Source organism: Lampris incognitus, chromosome 15 (assembly GCF_029633865.1).
Source record: "Lampris incognitus isolate fLamInc1 chromosome 15, fLamInc1.hap2, whole genome shotgun sequence".
NCBI lineage: Eukaryota > Metazoa > Chordata > Actinopteri > Lampriformes > Lampridae > Lampris > Lampris incognitus.
The window spans coordinates 24,531,326-24,558,833 of record NC_079225.1 but is presented as its reverse complement, the minus strand read 5'-3'; the positions used below and the strand labels follow the sequence as shown (position 1 = coordinate 24,558,833).

Sequence of the window (27,508 nt, the reverse complement as noted above, 5' to 3'; positions counted from 1 at the left end):
ACTAGGGCTGCAGCGCTGGAACAGGGGCGACTCTCCCATTGGCCCGCCCGCCTCGAGTGGGCGGGGTTTAGAAAAATAGTCTCCAAAACAACGTCCAGGAACACGAGAGAGCCAAGAGTTGTTGAAGAATACGGCTCGGAACCACTGCCGGAGTCCGGAGGAGGACGCAGCAGGACGGAGGACGGCAGATGGACCCGCAAAGAAACGTGTTATTTTGAGACAACTCGGCAAGTTTGAGCGCAGGGACGCGAGGTACGGAGGGTTGTTAGTGAGCCTGACTTGGGAGCGCTGCCGTCGCTGGTAAAACTAGTCCCCCTCCTAATTGTGTTGGAGTTGGGTCCTAAGTGTCAAAAGTGGAGTAATAGCTTGTTTTGTTTTCTTTTTCTTTTTTTTAACAGACAACGTTAAATTTAAAAGAGGACCCCAAGGCTTGCTACATGTTTCCAAGCAAGTTGTTAGCATAGTGATAAATAGATGAAGTTGAGCAACGACGTGTGCTGCCGAAGGTGCAGCGGCAGCGTAGCCATACGTAGGGACAGTTGATAGTTAAACTCTATGGCTATATAACACAACATAACATAACATAACATAACGTAACGTAACGTAACACAACACAACATAACGTAACGTAACGTAACATAACATAACATAACATAAATAATGAGCGTGGTTAATGAAATGACGAGGCTGACAAACAAGGACGCAGACTTCTATTTACCATACAGTTGCCTCGGTGAGAGGGCAAATGTAGTGTGCATGCTCTGTCAGTTATTTTATTTTTGTTTTGTTTTTTCTTCTTCTTCTTTTTGAGTCATTACGTTTTCTTGACCCCTGCTTAATGAAGCATCGTTGTGGGAACGCCCCCGTCACTCTGGCCTAGGGGTGAACGGTCGAAAAGGGATTAAGTGTCCTCTGCCGTTCACCACAAATCAATCCAATCAATCATGATTCGGTCAAGACAAGCGGATCAGATAGAATCGAACGAGTCTCGTGTCAGCCCCATACAGCACACCTAAAGTAATCACAAGGAGATGATCTGAAGATATGCTACGACTCACAACAGGGGTCTTTACACAACCTACGCAACAGGCTTCTTTCTAGTGTAACAGTCCCTGGTATTGTTGTGGGGAAAAGTTAAAAGATCGTACTTGTTGTATTGAGATTAATCGTTGCACTTACACGGTTGCACTACTCCAGTCAGAGGGTGTGGTTGTTAATGCATGCACTTAATTTGTTACAGCAGTTATATTGTTTTACTACCTAGACTGATAACAGTACAGATTCCCTCATGTGATATTTGTGATAGACTGGTATATTATTTTGAACAGTACTGTCCATGTTTTCTTTTTAAGCTCAAAGTGTCACCGATTACAGCTGGTTTAGAAGTTATAATTTCATCACGTTTGCTTTTAAGACCCCTAATACTCATACTGATGATAATGATAATGACGATGATGATGGTAATTACATCAAAACACACACACACATACCACACACACACGTCTTTCTCCCCAGTCAGAGGTGGTTGATCAGATCATGGACGGCAGTAGTGAGACTGAAAGGATGACGTCTGACCTCCCGGGCAAACCCTCCTACCATGAGCCTCTGAGAAATGGATCCCAGAAAGCAGTCCCGGTGAAAAGCACAGGTATGCACCGGCCCACTCAAAGCTGATTTTCTGTTACGTTTATTAATTTCCAATACGGCTCTGGGGAGCAATTTCTTCCTATATTTGCAAGTAATCAACGGCGTGAACCCATGGTAAATTCAAATGTAAGAGAGAGAGATAAAGATGTGCAACCCAGGTCCTGGACCAAATTCAAGACCAGGGCTTGGCATTCAGGCCTGAAGCTACTACAGTACATGATACTGTATGCTTTTAACTGGTCTAGTCACCGGGACATACTCTTAAGTCACTCACTACCAGTTAAAATAACCCTTCGTTGTCTAGTGTTTACATGTGTATAAATGTTTTGTTGGCATGATTTGTTCTGGGTGTTTTCTTGACTTCTTTTGAAAGCACAGGAAGGATGCCTCGGCCTTCTGAGATTCTGGAAAGTTTCAAACCGTATTTTTGAAGTACTTCCAGGCAGTGTTGTAAAAATGAGACCATTAACCAAGGAAAAAGTAAATGTCACTTTAACTTCAGTGTCTTTGTTAAAGTGTATCTCTAACGCTGATAAATCATGAACCCATTTGGGTGGTTTATGATTGCTATGTCATCCTGACCTTAGACAGGTTATGAGTGCAAGATGCTTAAGTTTAGAAACGTGCATTTATAAACGGTTTATAACTGCATTGATGGGCATGGTGTAATGCACCATTTTAGAGGCGACCGTGAGAGAATCTCTTAACTTGCATGATAACAACACAAATTCTGCAGCATTTTCTTTCTTTTTTTTTAAGCTAGATTTAAAAATGGTCTAGGTAAATGTAAGCCATTCGTTTCTCTCACCTTTACGGTTTGTTCCTGCTTGTTAAAAGGACCCGTCTCATGTTGTGTTAATGTTACCGGTCCCTTTCTTTCAGATGATCTGGTTTTCACAAGTTTACTTTCTATCAGTGATGCAGATGTGATGCAGCTTTGAACTCTGGAAATAAAAAAGGCAACATGGGTTTACTCAAAGTATTAAGGTTGCATATGAAATCATTAAAGCTATGGTTAATTGATGATACATGGTACCATTATTACTTAAAAGCACTACAAAAATATTCTGGAAAGATAGTTATGCAGCCGTTAACACTTTCTTTTGTGCAAAGTGCGCCATGCAGCTCCGGGATTTGGTTAACAGCTGATCTGCTCTTCTTTTCTTTCTTTTTTTTTGCATGTTGTGCAACGCAAAATTACTTAAGACCGAGAATGGAGAGAACCAGCATGACCTCTTGTTTTGGTTGATTGTGTCTATATTGCTCAGATCTCTCAGGTCCTGAGACCCGTATTTATTTGCTGCACCCCAAAGTTTTAACTGCGGTAGGGGGGAAAAACAAGCATTAAGGGTCCCTGGCCTGAGATGTGAAACTGCAGGACTTGGTAACTATTGGGGAACTCGTAGAGACGGTCAGGTCAGCGGGGCGTTATTCTGCCGTAACCTGGCGGTGCTTTTAGTGAGCTGCTTGTTATGCTACAGTAAGTGATTTTATCCATGTCTCCTTTTTTCTCCTCACACTTTCTCTCTGTCCATCTGTCAGACACTCCCCCCTCCCTGCTCCCCATCCCTTCCATTACTCATTTCCCCCTCTTCCCCCTTTTAACCTCATGTTGCATTACACGCATGTTGTCTGTTCTTTTGCAGCCGCCTTGGCAAGAACTCCTTGAAAATTAGCTTTTGAATCTCAGTGGGATCTTACCTGGTTAAAGAAAGACTAAATTAGATAATATAAGATCAAAATAAATAATTATTTCAGCAAAATGTGTCCACAGTATGGACAACAAAACATATAGATTGGCATACAGGTTGCTAAAAGAAGAAAAAAAACTGCCTTAACATACTTGTAGAATAATGTTCTTTTCTTTTTTATTCAAATTGTGCACTGACTTCACTTCTAAGCAATAACAGGAGCATTATCTGCGAGACAACACTGCACAGTAAAAAAAAGAAAAAGTTATGATACTGGGAGATTTATGACTGACAGCTTATCAAGACTTCCAAATGTCAGTAATAGCATATCAGATAATAGTGCATGCCGAAGAGATCACGTGTGTGTGTGTGTGTGTGTGTGCAAGGGGGATATGTGTGAAGCTCATCAGTTTTGTATCTACACCTGTGCTCCTTCCATATCTACCCAACACTAATGATTGCCCCATCTCTCTGTTAGCTGACTGATTGAGTTGCTTGTAGGTTGAACACTAACACACATGTGACGTGTACGCCACACACGCGCGCACACACACACACTGTCTTACAAGATTGCCTTAGCTTTCCTTTTGTGCACTTTTGACCTACACATTTTACGTAGTCAGCGTTGTTGAGAGGGGAAAGCCACAGAAGAAAGCTGTGGCTTTCAGCAAATGAGGGCAGATAATTCCTTGAAATCATTTTTTTCCCTCCCGTGTGTCAGTTATCAGTGTTGTGGATTTCAGTGAGATACTGTAAAGTGATCAGTAGCACTCTTTTAGAGTCCACTGTCAGACTCCTCACACTCTTCTCCTTTCTGAAGACATGGTCTCTGCCATTTACCAGGAGACCCACCCACCAACCCATTCACACACAAGCTCAAGTCATCAGTTTTCTATCTATGTTCCCCCCTTTATCTGCTGGCGCTGTTCTGGTCTTTATGGCCTAGTTCACTTGCTGTGCAAGAGACAAAGTTTGGGTGAGATTTGTATTTCCTGCCCTAGCTTCATTAAAGAAAATATGCATGAGATCATGAGTCATCCTGGCTGGTGTTTGCTGTCTTGGACAGTGAAAATTTTTTTTTTGTGGATATGATGGATATATGTGTGGGGCGGCACGGTGGCGCAGTGGTTAGTGCGGTCGCCTGACAGTAAGAAGGTCCTGGGTTTGGGCCCTGGGGTAGTCCAACCTTGGGGGTCATCCCAGGTCCTCCTCTGTGTGGAGTTTGCATGTTCTCCCCGTGTCTGTGTGGGTTTCCTCCAGGTGCTCCGGTTTCCTCCCACAGCCCAAAGATATGTAGGTCAGCTGAATCAGCTGTACTAAATTGTCCCTAGGTGTGAATGTGTGTGTGTGTGTGTGTGTGTGTGTGTGTGTGTGTGTGTGTGTGTGTGTGTGTGTGTGTGTGTGTGTGGGCCCTGCGATGGACTGGCGGCCTGTCCAGAGTGTCTCCCTGCCTGCCGCCCAACGACAGCTGGGATAGGGTCCAGCATCCCGTGACCCCGGCTGGGATAAGCAGCTGGGATAATGGATGGATGGATGCATGAGACCTCCTACTACCCTTGATTTACATGAGCTATTTATTGTATGATAATATGATATTTTAATTTGATCCCCAAAGGGATCTTTTCACTTGCTTACCTCTGCAGAAAGATCAGTGCAGTATCATCTACAGCAGGGGTCGGCAACCTATGACACCCATGCCCATGGTGGCACGCAAGGCCATTAATATGGGCTTGCGGAGCAATTCAATAAAAAAAAAAAGAAAAAGTTTAATGGACTGCTTTGATATAGTGCTTCTCAAAGTGCGCCTCACTTTCACCCACACATTCATACACTGATAGTGGAGGCTGCCTGCCATGCAAGTTGCCAACCTGCTCACCAGGAGCAATTAAGAGTTCAGTGTCTTGCTCAAAGACACATCGACATGCTCTCCGCAGGAGCCGGGGATCCAACCAGCGACCTTCCGCTTACTAGATGACCCACTCTACCTCCTGAGCCATGCCACCCTAATTAATATACTTTTTTTTAATAAAATAGTTTTAATATAAAATACAGCCTAATGGTGAACTAAACGAACAATTCTATTTAAAATAATACTGAAATAATTAATTAGTCTCAAAATACACCATTATTTTTGACAGCAAGAAAGTGCACACAAGTAACGTGGTCTATCGCCCCCTCCTCCCCCTCCTGGTCTGCCCACGAGTGCAGCATTACATGGGTAGTGAAAACATAGCATAGCTAGCTAGCTTTCTTTTTTCCTTTGTGTCAAGAACAACTGACGATGGCAGAAGCAATACTGTCTAATATTCGCCTCTTTCAGCCGTCTTGCACAAACGAATTCGGATTTATTTCACGCAAGGGCCGAGCTGTGTGCACTCTCTGCTGCAAAAATTGTGTCGAACTTCAAGTATGAAACATCATTTTAAAAGAAGGCATGAGAAAAACGTCAGAGATAAGGCTGATGAAGCTGAATCAATCAAGAGGGCAGCGGCCCAGTACGGGAAGCAAAGCAGCGGGTTTACAACCCGATGTGCCTCCAAGAACCACAGAGGGCAGCTATAAAGTCGTATGGTGCATTGCTTCACACGGGAAGCCATTCTCCGATGGAGAGAATATAAACGAGGCTTTCCTCAGCAGTTCATAGGTCATATTTGATGGGTCACCAAATAAAGACACGATCATCAACAGGATCAACGAAAAGCCCGTTTCTGCGATAACTGTAAAGAGGCACATTACAGACATGGCTGAAAACATAAGGCACCAGCAAACTCTTGCTTTGAAAGATGCGTCGGTATTCAGCGTAGCTCTTGACGAGAGTGTGGATGTAAATGACGCTCTACGTCAAGCAGTGGTTACCAGATATTGCGACAAACAAGGGTTGCACTAAATCGGTAAGACTGCATTGATTTTCTTTGGTGCCCAAGTGATTTTCATACGTTTGCACAAATAATAGTTTGTGTGTGTGTGTGTGTGTGTGTGTGTGTGTGTGTGTGTGTGTGTGTGTGTGTGTGTGTGTGTGTGTGTGTGTGTGTGTGTATAAGCGCAGATCTTTGGTATGTGGAATCTAGATGGGGAGACAAGTAGTAGCAGCAAATAAATAGATAAATGCTCATTATGAAAATGAACTGGCACTCGGGGCTGTGATTTTTCTTTTCTTTTCTTTTTTTTACTTTGTAAAGTGGCACAGGACATCCAAAAGGTTGTGGACCTGCTCAAGGGCACTTGGAAAGAATCAGTGCATGCCAGAATAGGGGCTTTAACTATGGTGAAAGAATGATCTCCCTACTCACTATGCTCTCCAATTAGTTGCCCCATTGACTTCTGCCTTGCAGAGTTTGAAATAAGCTTAAGGATGGACTTGCAGCACACAGTATAAAGAATATACTTAGTTTTCAGTCTCCTCTTCTTCTCCACCCCTAGCCCCTTTCCCTCCCTCCATAACAGAGGTTGGGGAATTCCAAACTGTGAATATATATATATATATATATATATATATATATATATATATATATATATAAATATATATATATATGTCAGATCTGTCACCCACTCAAGTTGTAGAACTTATCACACATCTGGTGTTTTCACTCACCCTTTGGGTAAAAATGTGCTATAAAATTATATAATGAGTTCTCTCTCCCTCATGGCTGCTCTTTCTTTCTCTTAGTCTCCCCAGGCTGCAGCTGGCTGGTGATAGTAGCAGCTGTCACGGCCTCTCTGAGTGGCCTGATGCTGGGTTATGAAATGGGTCTGACTTCTGGGGTCCTGCTCCAGCTGCGAGTACTCCTCTCTCTCTCCTGCCGGGAACAGGAACTGCTGGTCAGCTCCCACCTGCTCGGTGCCCTTCTTATTTGCCTGGCTGGTGGCCCCTTTCTGGATCGCTATGGCCGCCGTTGGTCTATGCTTCTGAGCGCCGCCCTGGTGGTGGGAGGTACCGTTGCACTGATTGCTGTCACCTCAATGGTTGCATTGACATTGGGCCGAGTTGTGGTCGGCATGGGGACGGCGCTGTCCGGAACAGCAGCGTGTCTGTACATTGCTGAGATCTCGCCACAGGAGAGGAGAGGCTTGTTGGTGACTCTGTATGAACTGATGGTTGTGATAGGGGTGCTTATGGGGTTTGGCTGTAGCTACGCCTTTGCTGCCTTGCCCCACAGCTGGAGGTATACATTTGGACTAGTAATACCCCCAGCGCTGCTGCAGGCCTGTGTGCTATTGCTCCTTCCATCCAGTCCACGCTTCCTGGTTGCCCAGGGAAAAACAGAGCAGGCCAGGATGGTGCTGTCCAGACTGAGGGATGGATGTAAGGAGAACATGGAAGTGGAACTCAGAGGAATCCAGGCAGGGCTTAAAGAGGAAGCAGAGCATGGCTTCTGTGAGCTGTTCAGTGCCAAGGCCAATTTGCGTTCGCGGTTGCTAACTGGCATGGCATTGGTGTTCCTCCAGCAGGCAACGGGTCAGCCCAATATCCTATCCTATGCGTCACCACTCCTTCGCAGTGTGGGGTTCAATAGCGACGCTGCAGCAACCCTAGCCTCCACAGGATTTGGTGTAGTCAAAGTGGTGGGCACCATCCCTGCTGTGCTGCTGGTTGACCGTTTGGGAACCAAGAGCTTCTTGTGTGTTGGTGCTGTTGCTATGGCATTGTCGCTGGCTACTCTAGGGGTGGTGACATTGCAAAGCCATACCCACCTCACTAGCCTGTGCCAGAGCCCAACTGGGCTAAACCACACTCACAAGGGGTGGTATGCAAGCAGTACCTCTCCAGAATTGGACTTCAATGACATTTTAAGCACTGCCTCCCCCAATCAGTGGAACAACAGTGACCCTAAGGAGGGACATGTGATGGAGTGGGAGGTGCTGAGGACTAACAGAGAGGATGATGAGATGAGAAGCTCAGGAAGAGGAAGGAGTCATGTGAAGCTTTCATCCTCATTGAAGTGGGTGTCATTGATCAGCTTGCTGGTGTATGTGGCAGCCTTCTCCATTAGCCTTGGACCCAGTAAGAACACACACACTAAGTTTCTTACCTTTTGTTCTTTCTCTCTCTGTCTCTCTCTCTGTCACACACACACACACACACACACACACACACACACAGACACACAGAATCTGGAATGAACTAGCAACTAGTCAGTCACAATACTGCCCAAAAAGCAAGGAGACAGAGATTGTGCCATTCTATAAAAAAAGGGTCCATGCTGCCTACACATTTAGCCAAGTTAAAAAAAACCCTGACATATCTGTATTACTCTGCCTAACTTATTCCACCAGCCGGTCAGCACTTAAACCTGACCCTGATTCATAGTATGCCTAAGAAATCTTATAAGAATTTTGCTAAGAAATATCCTTGGTATTTCTGTGTACAGAAGCTGGTGCCAGACTCAGAGTTACTCAACACTTAATCATGATGTTATGGGACAGTATGATTGTAGTTATAGGTTAATAAATGGGTTGAGTGTACCTTGGAATACCCAAGTGTTTCACATTGTTGTTTTAGGCAGCATGACCCCAAATTTTGAAGCACTTAATTGTGAAAATAAGGGGGCGTCCGGCTGGCGCGGCGATCTATTCCGTTGCCTACCAACACGGAGATCTCAGGTTCAAATCCCCATGTTACCTCCGGCTTGGTCGGGCGTCCCTACACACACAAATGGCCGTGTCTGCGGGTGGGAAGCCGGATGTGGGTATGTGTGCTGGTCGCCGCAATAGCACCTCCTCTGGTCGGTCGGGGCGCCTGTTCGGGGGAGAGGGGGAACTGGGGAGAATAGCGTGATCCTCCCACATGCTACGTCCCTTTGGTGAAACTCCTCACTGTCAGGTGAAAAGAAGAGGCTGGTGACTCCACATGTATCGGAAGAGGCATGTGGTAGTCTGCAGCCCTCCCCGGATCGGCAGAGGGGATGCAGCAGCGACAGGGACGGCTCGGAAGAGTGGGGTAATTCACCGGATACAATTGGGGAGAAAAAAGGGGGAGGAATCCCCCCAAAAATTGTGAAAATAAAGGAAAAGAGTCTGAGTGCATGCTAAGGTGCATCATCTTCTAATGTAGTGTATGCCAGTTTGTGCAGTTTGACCTATATCCCCAATACTGAGGTCAGCCGTAGGCATATTTGCTGGAAAATTGTATTTATATTAAGAGTATTCAATTGAAACATCAACCATGGTGTGTGTGTGTGTGTGTGTGTGTGTGTGTGTGTGTGTGTGTGTGTGTGTGTGTGTGTGTGTGTGTCCATTTCTTTCAGTGGTGTATGTGGTTCTCAGCGAGATCTTCCCTACGGGGGTCAGGGGAAAGGCTGTGTCTGTGGTGTCAGCTGTCAACTGGGCCACTAACCTTCTAATCTCCATGACCTTTCTTACCATCACAGGTATCTATCTAAATGTGTTTGTGTGTGAAAGGGAGATCTGGAATGTGGGTAATTGATTTCCGGGCTTGGGCAGTGCATATCTGCACCATAAAAAATTATGACAGGCAGGGAAACAACATTTTTGAGCTCTGTCTTATCTTTGTTATGCGCTGTCCTATCTGTAATATTAGCTTTTAGCGGCATCAGCTTAAAAGATGGACGTATGTGTTATAATTCTGAGAAAGTTATACACATGTCTTGACGACCATTATGTAGCTAAAGATTTGATTTTTTTTTCCTTCCATTTTTGATTCACTTGTGTGGGGGTGAACGCATATCTTCATGTTTCCTCCAGTAGGGGAGTCTGTGTCATGGGGAACTGGCCACCTGTTGTAGTGAGGCAGTACTTGTGCCTCGTGTGCAAAATAGATTTCCTAATAATGTTTAGGCTCACATATTGATGCCAACACAAAACTAGGTCAGAATAATCAACATTGCTTTTTACTGTTAAGTGTTATGTAGGATATTGACAGCAGAATAAGACATTGATGGTGGCAGATAAGAAGATATGATCTAGGTTTTTTTCAGGAGTATGCCAGGCTCTCTACTACACCTGAGGACAGAAACCTGGCCTATGTGATCTGCAGGGGTTTAGTTGTCTTGTCCTTTTGCCCTGGTTGTTGGTCTGGTCACAGGTTCATCATAATTTTCAACTTTTTTGAGACTCTTGAGAACTTCTTTTGAGAACTTCCTTGAGCCTATTCTAGTCAGTCAGGTCTAGTTTTTACTGATAACATTGTCTGACAGCTTTAATGGAGCAAGAGTGCCTACCAAAATGTCAATCCATATAATATTCCTAACGGTGGCAGCTGCAGTCTGTATGGAAAAATAATGTGTAATATTGTAACTCGACAGTCACTGGTTTGATTCCACAGACTAAAAAAAAATATCTGGATAGGAAATAGGAATGACCACACCTTTCCCCAAACATTACTACTAAGAAAAACACCCGATCCCTGAGTATGCCAGTGGAGCCACTGAGTGGCCAACAGTGAGAATGCCAGTGGTTGTAATGGGCAGTTTCCATGAGTGTAATTCTATGAACCCAGAACAATGTTAATGTTTTGGTTTAGAAGGAAACTTTGTAAGGATGTCTCCCTTAGATGGAGACATTGATTGCATTGATAAACACCCGATGGGTGCAAAACATGCAGTACTCCACTTCTCTTTTTACACTTTTCACCCATATTGGCTGGATAAGCATGGTCTCTCGACCTCTGCCCATTATAAAGGTCAGTTTAAAATGGGAGAATCATCAAAATCCTCTGTTGTCATGGACAATTTAGCCTCTTCTGGCTGCATGTTAACATGCTTCCTCTTTTTTATTTTTGTTTAGAGACACCATCCATCATGGTGTGTTGAGGCTTATTACTGTCTGTAATATACTCACCTATCATTGCATCTTGTTTGCTAGTGGGGTTGCCCTCAATGTCTACATGAAGGGAAAGTAATATATGCAAGTTCACCTATTAGGTTCATTCTGTGCTAGCTCCCTTTCTATTTATGCTCTCGTAAATCGGATGAGACCTATAGCTGTCGTTCTCATTCATGAGACTTGTTGTTGTAGGCTGTTGCCAAGATCCAAACTGAATTAGGCAAACTTGCCTTTATGCACTGTGCCCACTCAGCCGGGATTGGTCCTGAGAACAAGTTCAAACTGGAGGAGCAGGACACTCTTGGAGAATTTCAAATGCTTCCTAAGAACCTCGAGGCACCGTTGGGAACTGTTTTATTTAACACAGCCTCAACACTGCTTTCACTCTTGTTTCTCCACTGTACCACACCGCGGGGTTTTCCATGGATTGTCCTGTTTTGTGTATCATTGTACCTATCTCTCAGGCTGTTTTGAAATGTTCTCGTGTTGTATGTCTGCAACGTCAGTGTTTGTTATTGATGCTGCCATTCCTTAGCCATGTGACGCTTGAAAAAGAGATTAACCACAAGGGGACTTCCTGGTGAAATGAAGGTTAAATGATATGAAAGGAAAATTTCACAGCTGGCTGCAGATAACATGCAGATGGGTTCTTATTACATTTTTTTTGTATCACGATGCAAAGTTGCACAAGCCTACATTTACATTCCATATGTTCCCATTACAAATGTGAGGGACAGTTTTCGACTATTAACAAGGTGCTAGAAGATGGGTTTTTTTTCTTTCTTTTTTTCATGTTCTCTTTCTAGAGAAAATCGGCGTTCCTAACATGATGTTCCTGTATGCCGCTATGAGCTTTGTTCTACTGGTGTTTGTCATTCTCTGTGTCCCCGAGACCAAAGGACAGACGCTGGAGCAGATATCGAAAGAACTAGCAAAGAAGTGAGTAACTCTTACACCAGACACAAAAAATTACCTGAAGCCTTTGCAGGACTTCATCAACACAATTCAAACAACGGCATAAAAACTGTGCATGGACATTAAGAGGAAGAAGGCAAGGGGGCGTCCGGGTGGCGTAGCAGTCTATTCCATCGCCTACCAACATGGGGACTGGCAATTCGAATCCCCATTTTACCTCCGGCTTGGTCGGGCGTCGCTACAGACACAGCTGGCTGTGTCTGCGGGTGGGAAGCCGGATGTGGGTATGTGTCCTGGTCGCTGCACTAGTGCCTACTCTGGTCGGTCGGGGCACCTGTTCGGGGGGGAGGGGGAACTGGGGGAATAGTGTGATCCTCCCACGCGCTATGTCCCCCTGGTGAAACTCTTGTCAGGTGAAAAGAAGCAGCTGGCGACTCCACATATATCAGGGGAGGCATGTGGTAGTCTGCAGCCCTCCCCGGATTGGCAGAGGGGATGGAGCAGAGATTGGGATGGCCGGGAAGCGTGGTGTAATTGGCTGGATATAATTGGGGAGAAAAAGGGGAGGGGGAGCAAGAGGGCAAGGATATGGGTATGCTGTAGATGTTATCAAGTGGGTAGCTTCTGTCACAGATGCTAAATTCTGTCTAAACCCCCTCCTGGCCAAGATGTATGCTCATCTACTCTGCAACACTAGCACTGCATCTGTACTAGTCCACAACATTACATGACAGATACTTGCCTATTGATTTACTCTGGGGAAAAAAAACAACAAAAAAACATGTTTCTACAGCTTCATGATGAGGAGTTAATTTTTGTTAGTTTAGCAAAGTCGTTGCGTAACTAGGCATAGGTAAAGTTTTTATTTAAAGAATAAATATCATGACCACTCATCAGCTGCCTCTAGTTTTTCCCAGGAAGTTTTTTTTTCCTCCTATCAGTCCTTTGCAGCTCTGGCCTGTTTTGCAACTCTGACATCCATTCCAGTACATATGTGTGCTGTGTGTGGTTTGTTTGTGTTCTCATCAGGTCCCAGTTTCACTGCCAAGTGACAGTATTGGCGCCCCCACGTGTACACACTGTTCCCACCATAAACTCCAGATGTGTGGAGTAATTTAAGTAAAAAAAAAAAACAATCCCCCCACTTCATTAAAAGAACATTTATTTACCACCTAATTATCTGCATTAAAACCCGTCACCTATGTACAATGTCTGTGTCAGTGTAGAAAACTATCATCCCTGAAATGTAAGCAGTCAGTTTGCATAGCAAATGTGGGAAACATAACTGTTTGCTAGAGAACTGTAAACGCGTTCACCTGAGCATAGCCACTGTATCCTTCACATTGTGACCTACATTTGCATATTAAACAAACAACCCATAACAAAATTACCCCTCCAGCTGTGCGACTCCCATCACACTGTTGGATGCATGAAATTGTTCTCTAAACTTAGCAGAGATTCTCAGGGGTATTTTTTCTACTGAATCCCATTACTAGTTTGTCTATAAAATATTATTGTTGGAACTAGGTATTGGTCATTCTGGATACCTGAGAGGCAGATGCTATTGTGGGCTGCTTGTCCATTTAAATGTTTGAAAAATTGAAAACCTTTGTTGAATTTCACTTTCTCCTCTCGTTCTGCCCACAACCTTCCCTCCCTCCTCCGTTGTCTCTCCTCCCCCCTAGGAAGCACTTTGAGATCAGGTTCTGCAAGCAGGTCCGACCCCAGGAGACCACCATCACCACCAAGGCCACAGAGACATCTGCGGCGGCCATGCTTCAGCGATAAGACCACTACCCGCTACCTCGCGGAGACAGCTACACACCAAGGGGAAACAAACCTGGAAGAGACAGCCGTTACACTCTCTGGATAGCATTCATGCTGCGCCCATTAATGACTGCACACTTTTCCCACCCCCAAGCTCCGACCGGATGTGATGATGTTGTCCCTCGGTCAAGCAGACCACCAAGATGTAGAAATGGCAGAGATGGAGGCGAGTGCCGATAGGAAGACATTTAAGAATAGGGAGATTTTCGGTGGTCGTTCCTGTTTAATGAAACAGCGTGAGGGTAGGAAAGTGATCAGATTGCAAAAAGGCAAATTTATTTCATTTCTTCCTTTAATCCTTCATCTCCTCCCTATTTAAGAAAGCAGCTCAAACACTTGTGAGACACTCTTCTCCTCTTCGATTCAGGGCCACAGGGTCAAGTGTGTCCAAAGCGGCCTCATGTTTTTTTGGGGGGTTTTCGGAACACTAATTTTTCAGTGGACTTGCTGATCTTTGGGGGATTCATGATGAACAGTTGCAAAAGATTGCTGCTGTGAACTACCATAGGAAAATCAAGGATGCACTAGAAAATCAAATACTAACACGACAGGGAAGCATATCACTCACCGGTACTCTAAAGATTACAGAACTTGTAAATTCAGCTTCTTGATGTGTTTTGTCATAGCTGCTCACAATCATATACTTGATGAATTATCAATCTTTAAATCACTAACAGCAGTCCAGTGACAAGATTTACTGAAGCCTCCAAGATTGTCTGAGGGTCAGCGGTGTAGGTTTAGTCTCCTTTAGTCTGTCAGTCTTCACCAATACATTTTTCAGGTACTAGAAAGAGAATATTTAAACCTTTCTAGCCTAAAACATATTTTGGGTAAATTATGGAACATAACTCATACCATTGTAGCTTTCAAAGTTACAGTGGGTTTCTTCAGTGTCCGTCTTTATGTTGCCAAAATGCTGCTGGGTTGATTAACTATTGGAAACAAAAATGTGCCTTCACCTCTTCACAATTAAATTAACACATTTTGTAATTTTTCTTATATCTAACTTGTCCTTTCTTAACTATGAGATGTTTGGTTTTTCACTGAAAGTGTTATTTGATATTTTCCCGGCAGCCTGCACTGCTCATCAAATCAGGTGTTAATATCCATCCATCCATTATCCAAACCGCTTATCCTAATTAGGGTCGTGGGATGCTGGAGCCTATCCCAGCAGTCATTGGGCAGAAAGCGGGGAGACACCCTGGACAGGCCACTAGGCCATCTCAGGGCACACATTCACACCTAGGGACAATTTCGTAAGTCTGATTCACCTGACCTACATGTCTTTGGACTGTGGGAGGAAACCAGAGCACCCAGAGGAAACCCACACAGACATGGGGAGAACAGGCAAATTCCACACAGAGCACGATCTGGGATGACCCCCAAGGTTGGACAACCCCAGGGTTCGAACCCAGGACCTTCCTGCTGTGAGGCAACAGCGCTAACCACTGGGCCACCCCAGTTTGGGTATAGGTGACCAGCACCAGGTGAACCAGGCCACAGCCGCCACGGCCATGGTGAGCAGTCTGGATGGCATCTTGGCAACACATTCATCCACATACACCCAATTCAGCAAGGCTGAACAATAAACAGGACACTCCCCTTCTCTCTCTCTCTCATCTGATGACTCCTGAATGATGCAGTACTTCCCTTCCTTAACTCCACCTCCTTCTGAAATAAACAAATGGATTGATTGTGCTTTCAGTGTGCAGCAGAGTGTCCTGTCACTCAGTAACAGCACCTGAACAGTAGTGTTAATGTCCACAAAAGGTAAATGACACATTACACATCTTTCTTATGGTTACTTAACTCTTTTATTCAGTAAACCTTTTTCATTTTTATACAAAATACAAAAGTTTGAGCACAACAAACATGGTGTCTCCTAAATCTTCTGGTGGGCACTGGTTCCAGTACAACAAGTTCCCAAGAACACATAATAAAAAGAATATGTAAAAGACATTTTCTCAGCATCCTCCCTGACAGCTACACACAGAAGATGTTGCCGCTATTCACATGTCAAGGACCAGGCTGAGCTGTCGCTGGCATCACTTTGCCATGAGGGACTGATGTTGAATTTGGTTCCAACTAAGAATTTAATTTTTCCACATTCCACTATCCTTGTTGAAAATGGATGGAGCTATTGAAAAGGGTTCCTACACATTCGTATCATATTCCAGTGGTTTCTACTCTGCTAGGTATTCCAGCCGATTCTACTGCGTTCACCTGTCAAAACAGGGTAAAACCACGATAGAAAAACCAGCAGTATCGGGGGTGCCGAGGACCCGAGCTGGAAACCAGTCATATTTACCTGGCTTTTCCATGACTACTGTAAAAACTAGATTTCTAAAAACCAATATTTGCCAGACTGTTTGACCAACAGGGAATTCTCAACGTGTGACGCACAGTTCTCAAATGTGAGTTTACACATTATCGAGTATGTACACAACTCGGAACAAAAAAAATACCTCGGATGGATTTTTGAGTTGCAGACTGAATCATGTCTTTTGACACACCTGTGCAAATGGACTGAACTTGGAGCTGACACTTGACAAGGTAAGGGAATGTGGAGAAGCAACCATTTAAATGAGCAGTGGATACAAAATGAATAGCTGGGTGCTTATCCACCCGAGGACACATTTTAATTCATGTAGTTCCTACTAACGACAGTGTGTGAGGGTACATCGTAAAATAGCGCGCTGGTCTGATTCTATGTTGCTGAGTTAATACGTACTGGGGCAGCAAGCATTGATTACACCATTCCCCTCTGGATTAAGAGTGCCTTGTATCGGCATTAAAAGCAAAATCTACATTTTACAAACAGGCTTATGGACGGAGAATCTTCCGGAGACAGTTACATCTCAAATTGGACAAGTGTGTGAGTGTGTGTAGGGTCAAAGGCAAAGCATCTCAATAATATGACAATCACTCTCTTCACAACGGTCACCATTGTTAAGCTTTTGAAGAAACGGTTACACTGTTGAAGGCTGGCCTTTTCATGTTCATGCAGTAACAACCAGAGATAAATAATAAAAAGTACAGCCTAAAGGACGTCAACTGGATTGCATTACAACTTACAACCGTTTTAGCATCAGTGGAGCTTAGAGGGACAAATTTCACTGAGGGACAGAGAGAAGATTACAGAAAAATAATGGGATAGTATATTAGCGGAGGTTGGAAAGCAGAACCCAACGATCCAAACAGTCACAAGATCCACCAGTAAATTTCAGATTTAGTGCAGAGGGAAACGGTAAGACTCTCCAGCCTCTGTTCTGCTTTTTCTTAAAATCCTATCAGATCCAGCCAATTATATTACCTCACACTTATGTTAATGGCTGTTACTGTGAAAAGATTAAAAACAACAATCGAAAACACATCCAAGAATAAGGTGCTTGTTCACTTGTCGCAGAACAATGGGACTAGTCTTCAGTCATTTCTTCACTCGTTCTCCCCCCCCCCCCTCGGCTTGCAGTCTTCTCTTTTTTATTTTCTAGTTGCAGAGGGGCCTCTGACACTCAAACAGTAGTGGGTAGACATGCTCCACAGCTGTGGCCACGTTCTGCACATTTGGTCCTGGGACACGGGGTCGGGTAGATTTGTAAGGAGTTGAATAAAAGGGGGGGGGGTTGAATGTTACAATAACAATACTGGTAAGAATAATACTGATAAGATATTATCTGCATCATTGCAGTTTATCGCCTCTTATTTTGCCTGTATATGCCAATCCTTGTGTATATAGCTGAAGATTGGTGTGTTGTAGTGTTGTTATTCCATGTTAAGTACAGTGAGAGAGACACAAAACCGGAGTCAAATTCCATATATGTGTAAACTTACATGGCCAATAAACATGATTCTGATTCTGAAGAAATTGAAGAAATTAAAACGACACAACCATTCAAAAAACAGCACAAAGAGCCAGAGGAGATCAGGAGAAAGAGAGAGAGAGAGAGAGTTCAAAGCACACGTGTTGTTGTCTTGACAAATTACTATTAATACCATGTTTACGTTAAATCGTGCCATTTCGCTTGTGCGGAGAGTCATATTATAAATAGGCTCATCTAGGATTTAACTAGAGAGTAAATGGGCTAGAGGAATGAGATTATGTGCAAACTGATATTATGGTGCATTTCGCAATGAAATGTGTGGCGCAATGAAACGTGGCCTCAATTCCTTAACACAAACTAGCAATTTGGGATGCACAACACATAACTGGATTGAGTAAATGGATTAACTAATAATATGGGGGGTGTCTGGGTAGCATAGCGGTCTATTCTGTTGCCTACCAACACGAGGATCACCAGTTTGAATCCCTGTGTTACCTCCGGCTTGGTTGGGCGTCCCTACAAACACAATTGGCCATATCTGTGGATGGGAAGCCGGATCTGGGTATGTGTCCTGGTTGCTGCACTAGCGCCTCCTCTCGTTGGTCAGGGCGCCTATTCGGGGGGGAGGGGGAACTGGAGGGAATAGTGTGATCCACCCACGTGCTATCTCCCCCTGGTGAAACGCCTCACTGTCAGGTGAAAAGAAGCGGCTCGCGACTCCACATGTATCGGAGGAAGCATGTGGTAGTCTGCAGCCCTCCCTGGATCAGCAGAGGGGGTGGAGCAGTGACCGGGACGGCTCGGAAGAGTGGGGTAATTGGCCAGGTGGAAATGGGGAGGAAAAGGGAGAAAATTAAAAAAAAATAATTAAAAAAATAATAATATGGAGTGTATGTAAGCCAGGGTATCAGCATGTAACATAGGATATCATTTAACACTTTTTAAGACGAAATATAAAGACACTTAAAACCCCATAAATATTACATCTGTGAAAATATTTTTGAAACTTTGGCTCATTACTTTTTCAGCACCATACAGTACATTTGCCCTAATAGGTAAGTGTAGCAGGCAAGTATAAGCTGAGCATTAAAGCATGTTTTAGATAGTCTTAGTGTTTTATATGCTATCAACAAATTTGATTCTGTTACAGAAGAACTCAAACAGTTCCTGATAAAAAAATAAACTGATGTAAAATGTTTATGAAGAAATTAAAACCTCATAAACTCAAATTTAAGACAATTCAATAACTTTTAAGACCTAATATTTGTAACACTGAATTTAAGACACTAAGACTTTTTAAGGGCCTGCTGACACCCTGATAGAAGCTCTATGTGCATTTAAGCATGTACATGTATGGTAAAAGGTATGTGTGGTGTCCGGGTGGTGTAGCGGTCTATTCTGTTGCTTACCAACACGGGGATTGCCGTTTTGAATCCCCATGTTAATTCCGGCTTGGTCGGGCATCCCTATAGACACAATTGGCCGTGTCTGTGGGTGGGAAGCCGGATGTGGGTATGTGTCCCTGTCGCTGCACTAGCGCCTCCTCTGGTCGGTCAGGGCGCCTGTTCGGGGAGGAGGGGGAACTAGGGGGAATAGCGTGATCCTCTCACGCGCTACGTTCTCATGGTGAACTCCTCACTGTCAGATGAAAAGAAGAGGCCGGTGACTCCACATGTATCAGAGGAGGCATGTGGTAGTCTGCAGCCCTCCCCAGATCAGCAGATGGGGGTGGAGCAGTGACCAGGACAGCTCAGGAGAGTGCGGTAATTGGACAGGTACAATTGTTGAGGAGAAAAAGGGGTGAAAATCTGAAAAAAGTGTGTGGTGTGTGTGTGTGTGGGGGGGGGGGGTAGGACTATGTGCACGAGTATGTGGTACCTGTGACTGTAAGGCTTCCAGTCGAGAAAACCTGTACAGTAGCCTTGAGATGTTTGATCCTGTAGGTAGCAGCAGGATGGAGCTCTGGTTCATAACTGCACACACACAGACAGAGCTGATCAACCAACTGTCTTTAGCACATGGGTGCATGACGTCCTGTGTATGCAAGTGTCACATGTCATTCCTTTACACAAAGCTGTGTGAGTGAGTCAAGAGTGTTTGAATGAAATTAGCCCGATGACTGAGGGTGCCCAATGGAGGCTTGTATACTATTCTACCTCTCTGGGTTGACAACCAAGGTTCGAGGCACTCCAAGAAGTGATAGGCAGTGCACACACCACTAGAGGTCACCATAACCCTAAACAAATATCATCTTTGTGAGGGGGAAGTCGAGAACAGTGAGTAGTGTGTTTTTCTTTGCAGTACTTTGGACCTATCAGCTGCCGATGGTGGTCCTCTGTGTGTAGGAAGGTGTCAACTTATTGGTGAAGGATATACTAGTTGGGGACTCAAACTGGTCAACATGTCACCGTCATATTTCTCTAAGCATGCACCATTGACCGCAGTGTGGTTCAATGGTTTAATGGTATTATCTGATGTTTATAGTGAATACAACTAGTATGAATCATCTTTTTAACTGATTAAGTCCAAGCAATGTTTTATTCCTGTCACTGCACTGAAATACAGGCAAAAGGAAGTCACAATTTAGGATAACTCGAAGTGTTTAAGGATTGAAGCATTTTTAAAATATTCTATTTTATCCAATATGCTTTTTAATTTGCATATTATATCGGAATACATGGATAATGGCAATGATAATGGTGTTTCTGGAATGTAATCTAAAGTAAGTCTCTTCAATGAAATTCAAGACAGCAAGTTCTGCTTCATTCCATCCTCACCCAAACAAGGTGCTGGATGGGTTTAAGGAAATGAGAACCAAGCCCCAGCTTCAGGCGAGCAGGGGAAGACATTAAGGGGAATGGAAGAGAACAGAGCCTCTGAAAGCAGAGTACCACGGGTGAATCGCTAAGACTAAAGCGTGAGTTTTCAGTGCTCTGGTGGTGTCATTACTGCCGAGGACTGCCAATTCACACTCTCATCAAGTGGCATACAAATAACTCGACTTGAAAATGTTGTGCAATGCATATGCATAGGGCCATTTTAATGCAGTGCAGGGCACTAGACTAACTGTTTTCCAAGGTACAGTGCACCAGCTGACCGAAGACAGAGGAAGGACAACAGCTGCCTAAGTGTAAACCAGCGGTGATTCCGTATGTGGCGGGAGTGTTGGAACAGTTGAGACGTGTATTTTCCAAATACTGCATCTCAGTTGCTTTCTAGCCCCAAAACATGCTGCGCCAGAAGTAAGTGTCCACCCCAAGGATAGGGCCCCTGGCACAAACTGAGCAATACAGTGTATGCTATTAAGTGCCAAGAGGATTGCTGTGACTTGTACATGGAGACACTAAACAGACACTGGCAAGAGGTTGGCACAACACAGGAGAGCTAACATGTCAGGCCAGGACTCTGCAGTCTACACCCATCTACAGGCCAGTGGCCACTCTTTCTAGGATGAGGATGTGCACATCCTTGATAGGGAGGAATGCTGGTTTGAACGGGGAGTCAAAGGGGCCATCTATGTTAAGAGGGAATGACCATCCCTGAACCGAGAGGGCTAACAGTACATCTGTCGCCACCTTACAATGCTGTGATTACAACTATTCCCTAATCCTCTGTAAATAGTACAAATGGCCACTGAAACTCTAGTTAAGGGTCACAGTAACTTGCATATGAAAACGATCATTGTTTTCGGTCGTTCTGCCACTGTATTGTTTGTAGTGTGGGGATACCTGCAGTCACTTGAGACAGCAAAAGTCACCTAGATGAGTGATGAAACATTTATCCCAATAAATGTTTTTGTCCAGATGAACTGTTTCAACTTTCGGTGATTTCCATACCTGGATTATTGAGCATGCATAAAGACACATTTTTCTGGATCACACATATCTACTTTTAGGGGCACATGCAAGTGAAATACTCACACTGTAGAGCCCTGCAGTGTTTAAGTTTAGGGTTAAGGTTAGGTAGTGGTTAAGATTAGGGTTAAGGTAAAGTTGTGGTTAAATTTAAGGTGAAGATAAGGTAGCATAGTGAGGCTGCTGTGGAGGTGAGTTGGGGAGCAGAGGAAAGGAAACGTGGGGTGGGACATATTGGTTGCACGCTGCTTCTGTCATGTCTCATTTAAGTTGAGTTTCACCCCAGACGCAGGGAGGCAGGGGAGGGGGGGTTGTGAAACTGACGGTAATCTCAGTGTATCACAGCTTTCAGTCACAGAATCAAATTAACTTGCCCACAAACAGCCTTAAATGGGAGCTTAAGGGTGGTTGGAAATCAAAATTGTAAATAATTATTGTCACTTTTTGTGGGGAAAAAAGATTCCACATATTTACTTCTTAGATGCCAGGGATACTTTGAAAATGAATTTAAGATGACTGCAGGTGTTCTTTTTAAGTACTGGCTTCGATTTTACGAATACAAGTGTTTTATGGTCATGCCAACAGCCAGTTAAAAAATTAAATCAATGCGCTCAATGTTGTTTTGATAGACACACCCAACATCTACTATTGCCAAAGTTTTTCAATATTTCTTGATGCATGCTCAATAATCCAGTTAAGGAAATTCCAGAAAGTTGAATCAGTTCATCTGGACACAATGTTTAGTGGGAGAAATGTTTCATCCGTCATCCATGTGGCTTCATCAGTCTCACCTGACTGCAGGTATCCCCCAACATTATAAACTGCACAACTGCATTACAACCAAAACCATGATCGGTTTCATATGCAAATTGCCGTGACCTTTAACGACAGTTACAATGGCAATGTGTACTATTCACAGAGGATTGGGGAATAGTTGCAATTACAGCATTGTAAGAACACCTTAACACTGACCAAGTTTGTCTGCTCCTGAAACTGTGGCTTAAGTTCACATACTTCATACACAGGTGGCAGTACTATAGACAAAAACAAGGGTGTGCTATGTGTTCCCCAGTTTCACCTATGGTGGACAACTTGTATATGGAGGAAGTGGAAAAGAGGGCTCCGATGTCCTATCCAGGGACACCACATCACCTTTGGTACAGATTTGTGGATGACACCTTGATTAAAATTAAATCTCAGGATGTACCACATTTCACTGACCACATTAACTCTGTGGACAACCACATCAACTTCACCAGAGAGGATGTGAAAAATGACAAGTTAGCCTTCTTAGACTACTACTACTACTACTCTCAGCTGCTCCCATTAGGGGTCGCCACAGCGGATCATCCATTTCCATTTCTTCCTGTTAGCCTTCTTAGACTGTGAAATTAAAATTGATGATGGGGGACATTTGATTGTTGATGTGTACTATAAACGAATGCATACAGATCAGCACTTACGGTTTGACCCCATCATCCACTGGAGCACAAACTAGGAGTCAACAGGATGCTGTACCACTGAGCTGACAACGTCCTCACCGACACAGCAGCCGGGGAAGGGGAGAAATCCCAGATTAAACAGGCCCTGGTTAAGTGTGGTTATCCTAACTGGGCATTTGTCAAGACCAGTAAGACGCCAAACAGTGCACCAGCCAATCGAAGAGAGAAGAAGGGCAACAGCTACCTAAGCGTAAACCAGTGGTGATCCATATGTGGCAGGAGTGTTGGAACAGTTGAGATGCATATTTTCCAAACAAGGTGTCTCAGTTGCTTTCAAACCCCAAAACACGTTGCACCAGAAATTGGTCCACCCCATGAATTGGGTCTTCCAGCACAAACAGAGCAATATACTGTACGCTGTTAAGTACCGGGAGGATTGCTGTGCATGACTTGTACATCGGAGAAACCAAACAGACGCTGGCGAAGAGAATGACACAACACAGGAGAGCTAACACGTCAGGCCAGGACTCTGCAGTCTACACCTATCTACAGGCCAGTGGCCACTCATTCAAGGATCAGGATGTACACAACCTTGATAGGGAGGAACGCTGGTTTGAACGGAGAGTCAAAGAGGCCATCTATGTGAAGAGGGAACAACCATCCCTGAACCGGGGGGGGGGGGGGGGGTAAGAATACATCTGTCGCCATCTTACAGTGATTCCCCAATCCTCTGTGAACAGTACACATGGCCATTTTAACTCTATTTATTGGTCACAGCAATCTGCATATGAATCAGAATCAGAATACTTTATTCATCCCCGAGGGGAAATTGGGTATGAAATATGAAACCAATCATTGATTTTGGTTGTTATGCAACTGTGCGGTTTATAAAGATGGGGGATACCTGCAGTCAGTTGATACTGACGAAGTCCCTTGGATGAGTTATGAAACAGTTCTCCCACTAAACATGGTGTCCAGATGAACTGATTCAACTTTCTGGGGTTTTTCAATATTATGCAAGACAAAGTACACTATGTACACAATACCACTGTAATCAAGGAAAGCTTCACCCCAATCATTCCCTGTGACTTACTTACAGTGTTGATGGACATGTGAATGGAAAATAATTTTATTCAGTTTATTTATTCTTTTTTATTGATAACATTTGAGGTGTCTTCAGCCCTAAATGTGTTGACCCAAAATATAATTTGCTTGATCCAACATTCAAGACCATTTTAAAGACTAAAAAAACATTTCAAAATGTTATGGTAATGATGATGTGGTAATTATGGGTGACTTGCAGTGGTGCCTCTGAATGAGACAGCTGAGATTGTGACAATGACAAGACGTTGGTTATTACCTGGCTATAGGCCGGTTATTCTTGGTGAAGTCAATCAAGTGGACTGCAAATGGCATGGAACAAACTGCCAACACATTAACAACCCTGAATTCTGAAAATCGCACCTACACAAACACACACAAAAGGTTTTTCATATTTTTATGCATGTACGTATGTCCTAACTTATTAATAAACTATCATTTGGTAAAGAACTCACTGGCTAGAGACAGATCAGATTTGTGATCATTGGAGTTCTGAAACATATAACTACTGAAAGTGACACTGGGTACATTTATGATCTTAAACTGATAAAGGCACCACTCTGACTTTAGAGCCAGTCATGTTAATGCCATTTATCAGATTATCTTTATTAAAATAAGTCCAAAATTGGATGGATAACATGATTAAGACACCTACATTTTTGCTTAGTCTTTTAATTTCTTGGAGCATATATAAGTCTTAGTCTGAAGATTTAGAATGAGAAAATGCTAAGGCAGGCATAGAAAATGATCCAGCAACCTCACTTGATGCCTGTAACAAGCAGGTTATTTGGTTGGTCCTGTAGACTTTAAATTGATTATTAAAAGAATCCATGTTTACTCAGACATAAGAGAAATTACAATATTTCTAATACCATAAACGCCTTAACTGAAATACTGCCTTAAACTGATTACTTAATGTAATCACGGTGTTGGTGTGCACATTTTAAAAATACCCATTATCAATAACCACATGAACACTCTCACCTTGAAACCTAATTTCTGCAGACAGCGTGCTAACCTGCGGGCACCCAATTTTGCCTCATCCTCACTGGGCATGAGGAAGAGAGGAGAGAAAGGGTCAGTATTGGCATGGCTGTAGCACATTTATACAGTTAGTTATGTGGTGACTGATTTAAGCTAGCTTTGACCAGCTACAGTGCCAATGGTGGATCAGACAGAACATACAGCAATGCTACTATTTAACGGTCTGTTGATGAGTGGTGTCACCAAATGTTCAGCTACAGTCAACATTATAGTACAGAAAACAAGGAGAATGAGGCCAAGAACAGCTGCTATTCCTCATGCCGAAAATGAATTGACTACCAGTAGTGTGTACAGATGTGCGTACACTAACTGTATATATGTTTCTCTATACGGATTTAAATCATATTAAAATCTAATAGTCTTGATCAGCAGCTGTTTTTTGATTTGTGTGTTTACCTTGTGGCTCCAGTGCAAATGATTTTCCCTGAGGACCAGATGGAAGCTGTGATCATGGGCTTGCGGAGCTTCATCAAGACTTTCTGAACAAAATCCCACACAGATAGTAGCAGTGTTACCTTAATGCACTGATCTCATTCAACACCTGCAAAAAGCCCTTTGTAAAGTTCAAAAGTGGCAGGTGTCCAGCATCTTCTGCTTAACACTAGCAAGCCCCTCTCTCACACACACACAAATACACACACTCAAGTTTACTCACCCCTACTTCAGGCTTGTAGATGACATTGGTTCCCTCAAGGGCAATGGTGCGTAGGTTAAGGTGGCACCTGGTCCTGAAAGTGGCCACCACATTGGTGACAATGATGTCCAATGCCTCATCATTGCTGGAATCCATGAGGAAACGTGCAGTACGGAAAGGGGACCACTGGGGCTTCTTTTCTTTCTTCACACATCCATCAACACCACCATCACCTCCACCACCAATAGGGAACAGGGGGACTGGAAAGACTGGAGGAGATAGATGCCCATGCTTAATTAGTAACTTTGTTAACAGCTACTTTTTTATTTTCCACTTTGGTTTTCTCAATCTTGCTGTTCTTGTTGTCATTTAGACACTATCTGCTGGTGTTTTTGCTTCCACTGACCAAGTAATTAATTCAGCTGATTCTCTGACCAGGGCGCTGTTGTGTGGAGGTCAAGACCAATGTGACTTGGTCTTGACCGCCCTTTCACTTTGATATGTAAGGTTGTATTATTCAAAGATAAGAAGAAAAAAATACGCGCTTCATGCTACCTCAACATAACAGAGATTTTCTTTCCGATGCAATAACTAGCAGGTAGTCAAAGATAAGACTTATTAATTTGATACGGCCAGGTTTAAGAGACTGCTAATGATGCAGCCTGTTGACAGTTTTGATAACACTCAAGAAGATTAAAAGAGAGGCGATATTAAAGAAGAAACACACAATTTTGAAAGGAAAAAATGTTTTGAAATCACCGGTGAAGCCGATGTTGGTTTTGACCCTCGGTTTTAGTTTGCTAGCTGGAAGCTTTCGTTACCTTTTATAGAAGCTATGTTAAATGACTTAGCCTGGTCGGTAAGAGACGGGTTTTAAGTTTTAGATCGCACGCTTCTTGACGGTAAACGTTAGGTTGTTCAGCTGTAAAAACGAAGATTTACTACGGGCTAAAACACAGCAGAAACCCACGGCTAGCGTAAACACACACACCAACAGTAACCTAGCTAGCTCGCAACAAAGAAAAGTGCCATACGAGCAATGAATGAAAAGTTACCAGTTAGCGACCTACCCAGTGTTAGCTAGGATTGAGGATCGGGTTGACCACTAAATTCTGAGGCCGAATCGAAGGGTAATAATAATTTATTTTATTTCAAGAGTTTACGTTAACTGTTACGCTACCTCCGTGCAAGGGATGGCGCACTGCTGTAACGCAAAAAACAAAAACAAAACAAAAGCCAATTCACTGTGAAAAACTCCCCGGAAAGGCTCCTTCAGCAGCGGCTGCTGAGAAACTGATATCCACTTCCGGTTTGTAGAAGCGCTCACTTGTGCTCCCGTGTGGACGGGGAGGACGGTGCAGCCGCCGAGATGCAGAACACGCAAACCTGACATTATTATTATTATTACTGTTATTATTATAATTATTATTTAACCTATCAATCAAATCTTACTTACATAGGTAGGTCCATATTAAAAAAACAGAAAAATGTACAACACAAGGCAACAACACAAAAATATAGCTAAAACAGCAGTTCACAAGCCCACAGTGATTAAAACCTATACAGATATTTGTTCCAATGTTTCCAGAAACAAGAGGAGTCAAGTCAAGTCAAGTCATTTTATTTGTATAGTGTCACTTTGTATAGGCCCAGTTAAGAGCATTATAATTACATTCTTGGAATCAATTAATCGACACATACATTTGTACATGAAATTAATCAACACAACATGAAAAGTGAGAACATTACT

The 27,508-nt window shown here is 43.5% G+C and overlaps 2 protein-coding genes across 4 annotated transcripts; one reads left to right on the top strand and one right to left on the bottom strand.

Annotated features, from left to right (window-relative positions):
* The first annotated feature begins 120 nt into the window (after positions 1-120).
* slc2a12 (solute carrier family 2 member 12) lies at positions 121-14,843 on the top strand. 2 transcript variants are annotated; one of them, XM_056294854.1, is made up of 6 exons: positions 121-252; positions 1,516-1,648; positions 7,006-8,340; positions 9,584-9,706; positions 12,013-12,059; positions 13,721-14,843. In XM_056294854.1, exons 2-6 carry the CDS (start codon positions 1,537-1,539, stop codon positions 13,730-13,732), a joined length of 1,629 nt encoding a protein of 542 aa, XP_056150829.1. In that variant the 5' UTR covers positions 121-252; positions 1,516-1,536; the 3' UTR covers positions 13,733-14,843. The 2 variants fall into 2 exon arrangements, with proteins under 2 accessions (XP_056150829.1, XP_056150828.1); XM_056294853.1 differs by having other exon boundaries at positions 11,927-12,059.
* An 821-nt stretch (positions 14,844-15,664) lies between these two features.
* On the bottom strand, positions 15,665-27,039 carry tbpl1 (TBP-like 1). 2 transcript variants are annotated; one of them, XM_056294751.1, is made up of 7 exons: positions 26,939-27,039; positions 25,780-26,027; positions 25,521-25,603; positions 25,065-25,128; positions 24,340-24,443; positions 19,562-19,656; positions 15,665-17,432 (listed from the first exon to the last, which is right to left on the bottom strand). In XM_056294751.1, the coding sequence occupies exons 2-7, from the start codon at positions 25,912-25,914 to the stop codon at positions 17,350-17,352; spliced, it is 564 nt and encodes a 187-aa protein (XP_056150726.1). In that variant the 5' UTR covers positions 25,915-26,027; positions 26,939-27,039; the 3' UTR covers positions 15,665-17,349. The 2 variants fall into 2 exon arrangements, with proteins under 2 accessions (XP_056150726.1, XP_056150725.1); XM_056294750.1 differs by having other exon boundaries at positions 26,829-27,023.
* Between the last annotated feature and the right edge of the window lie 469 nt (positions 27,040-27,508).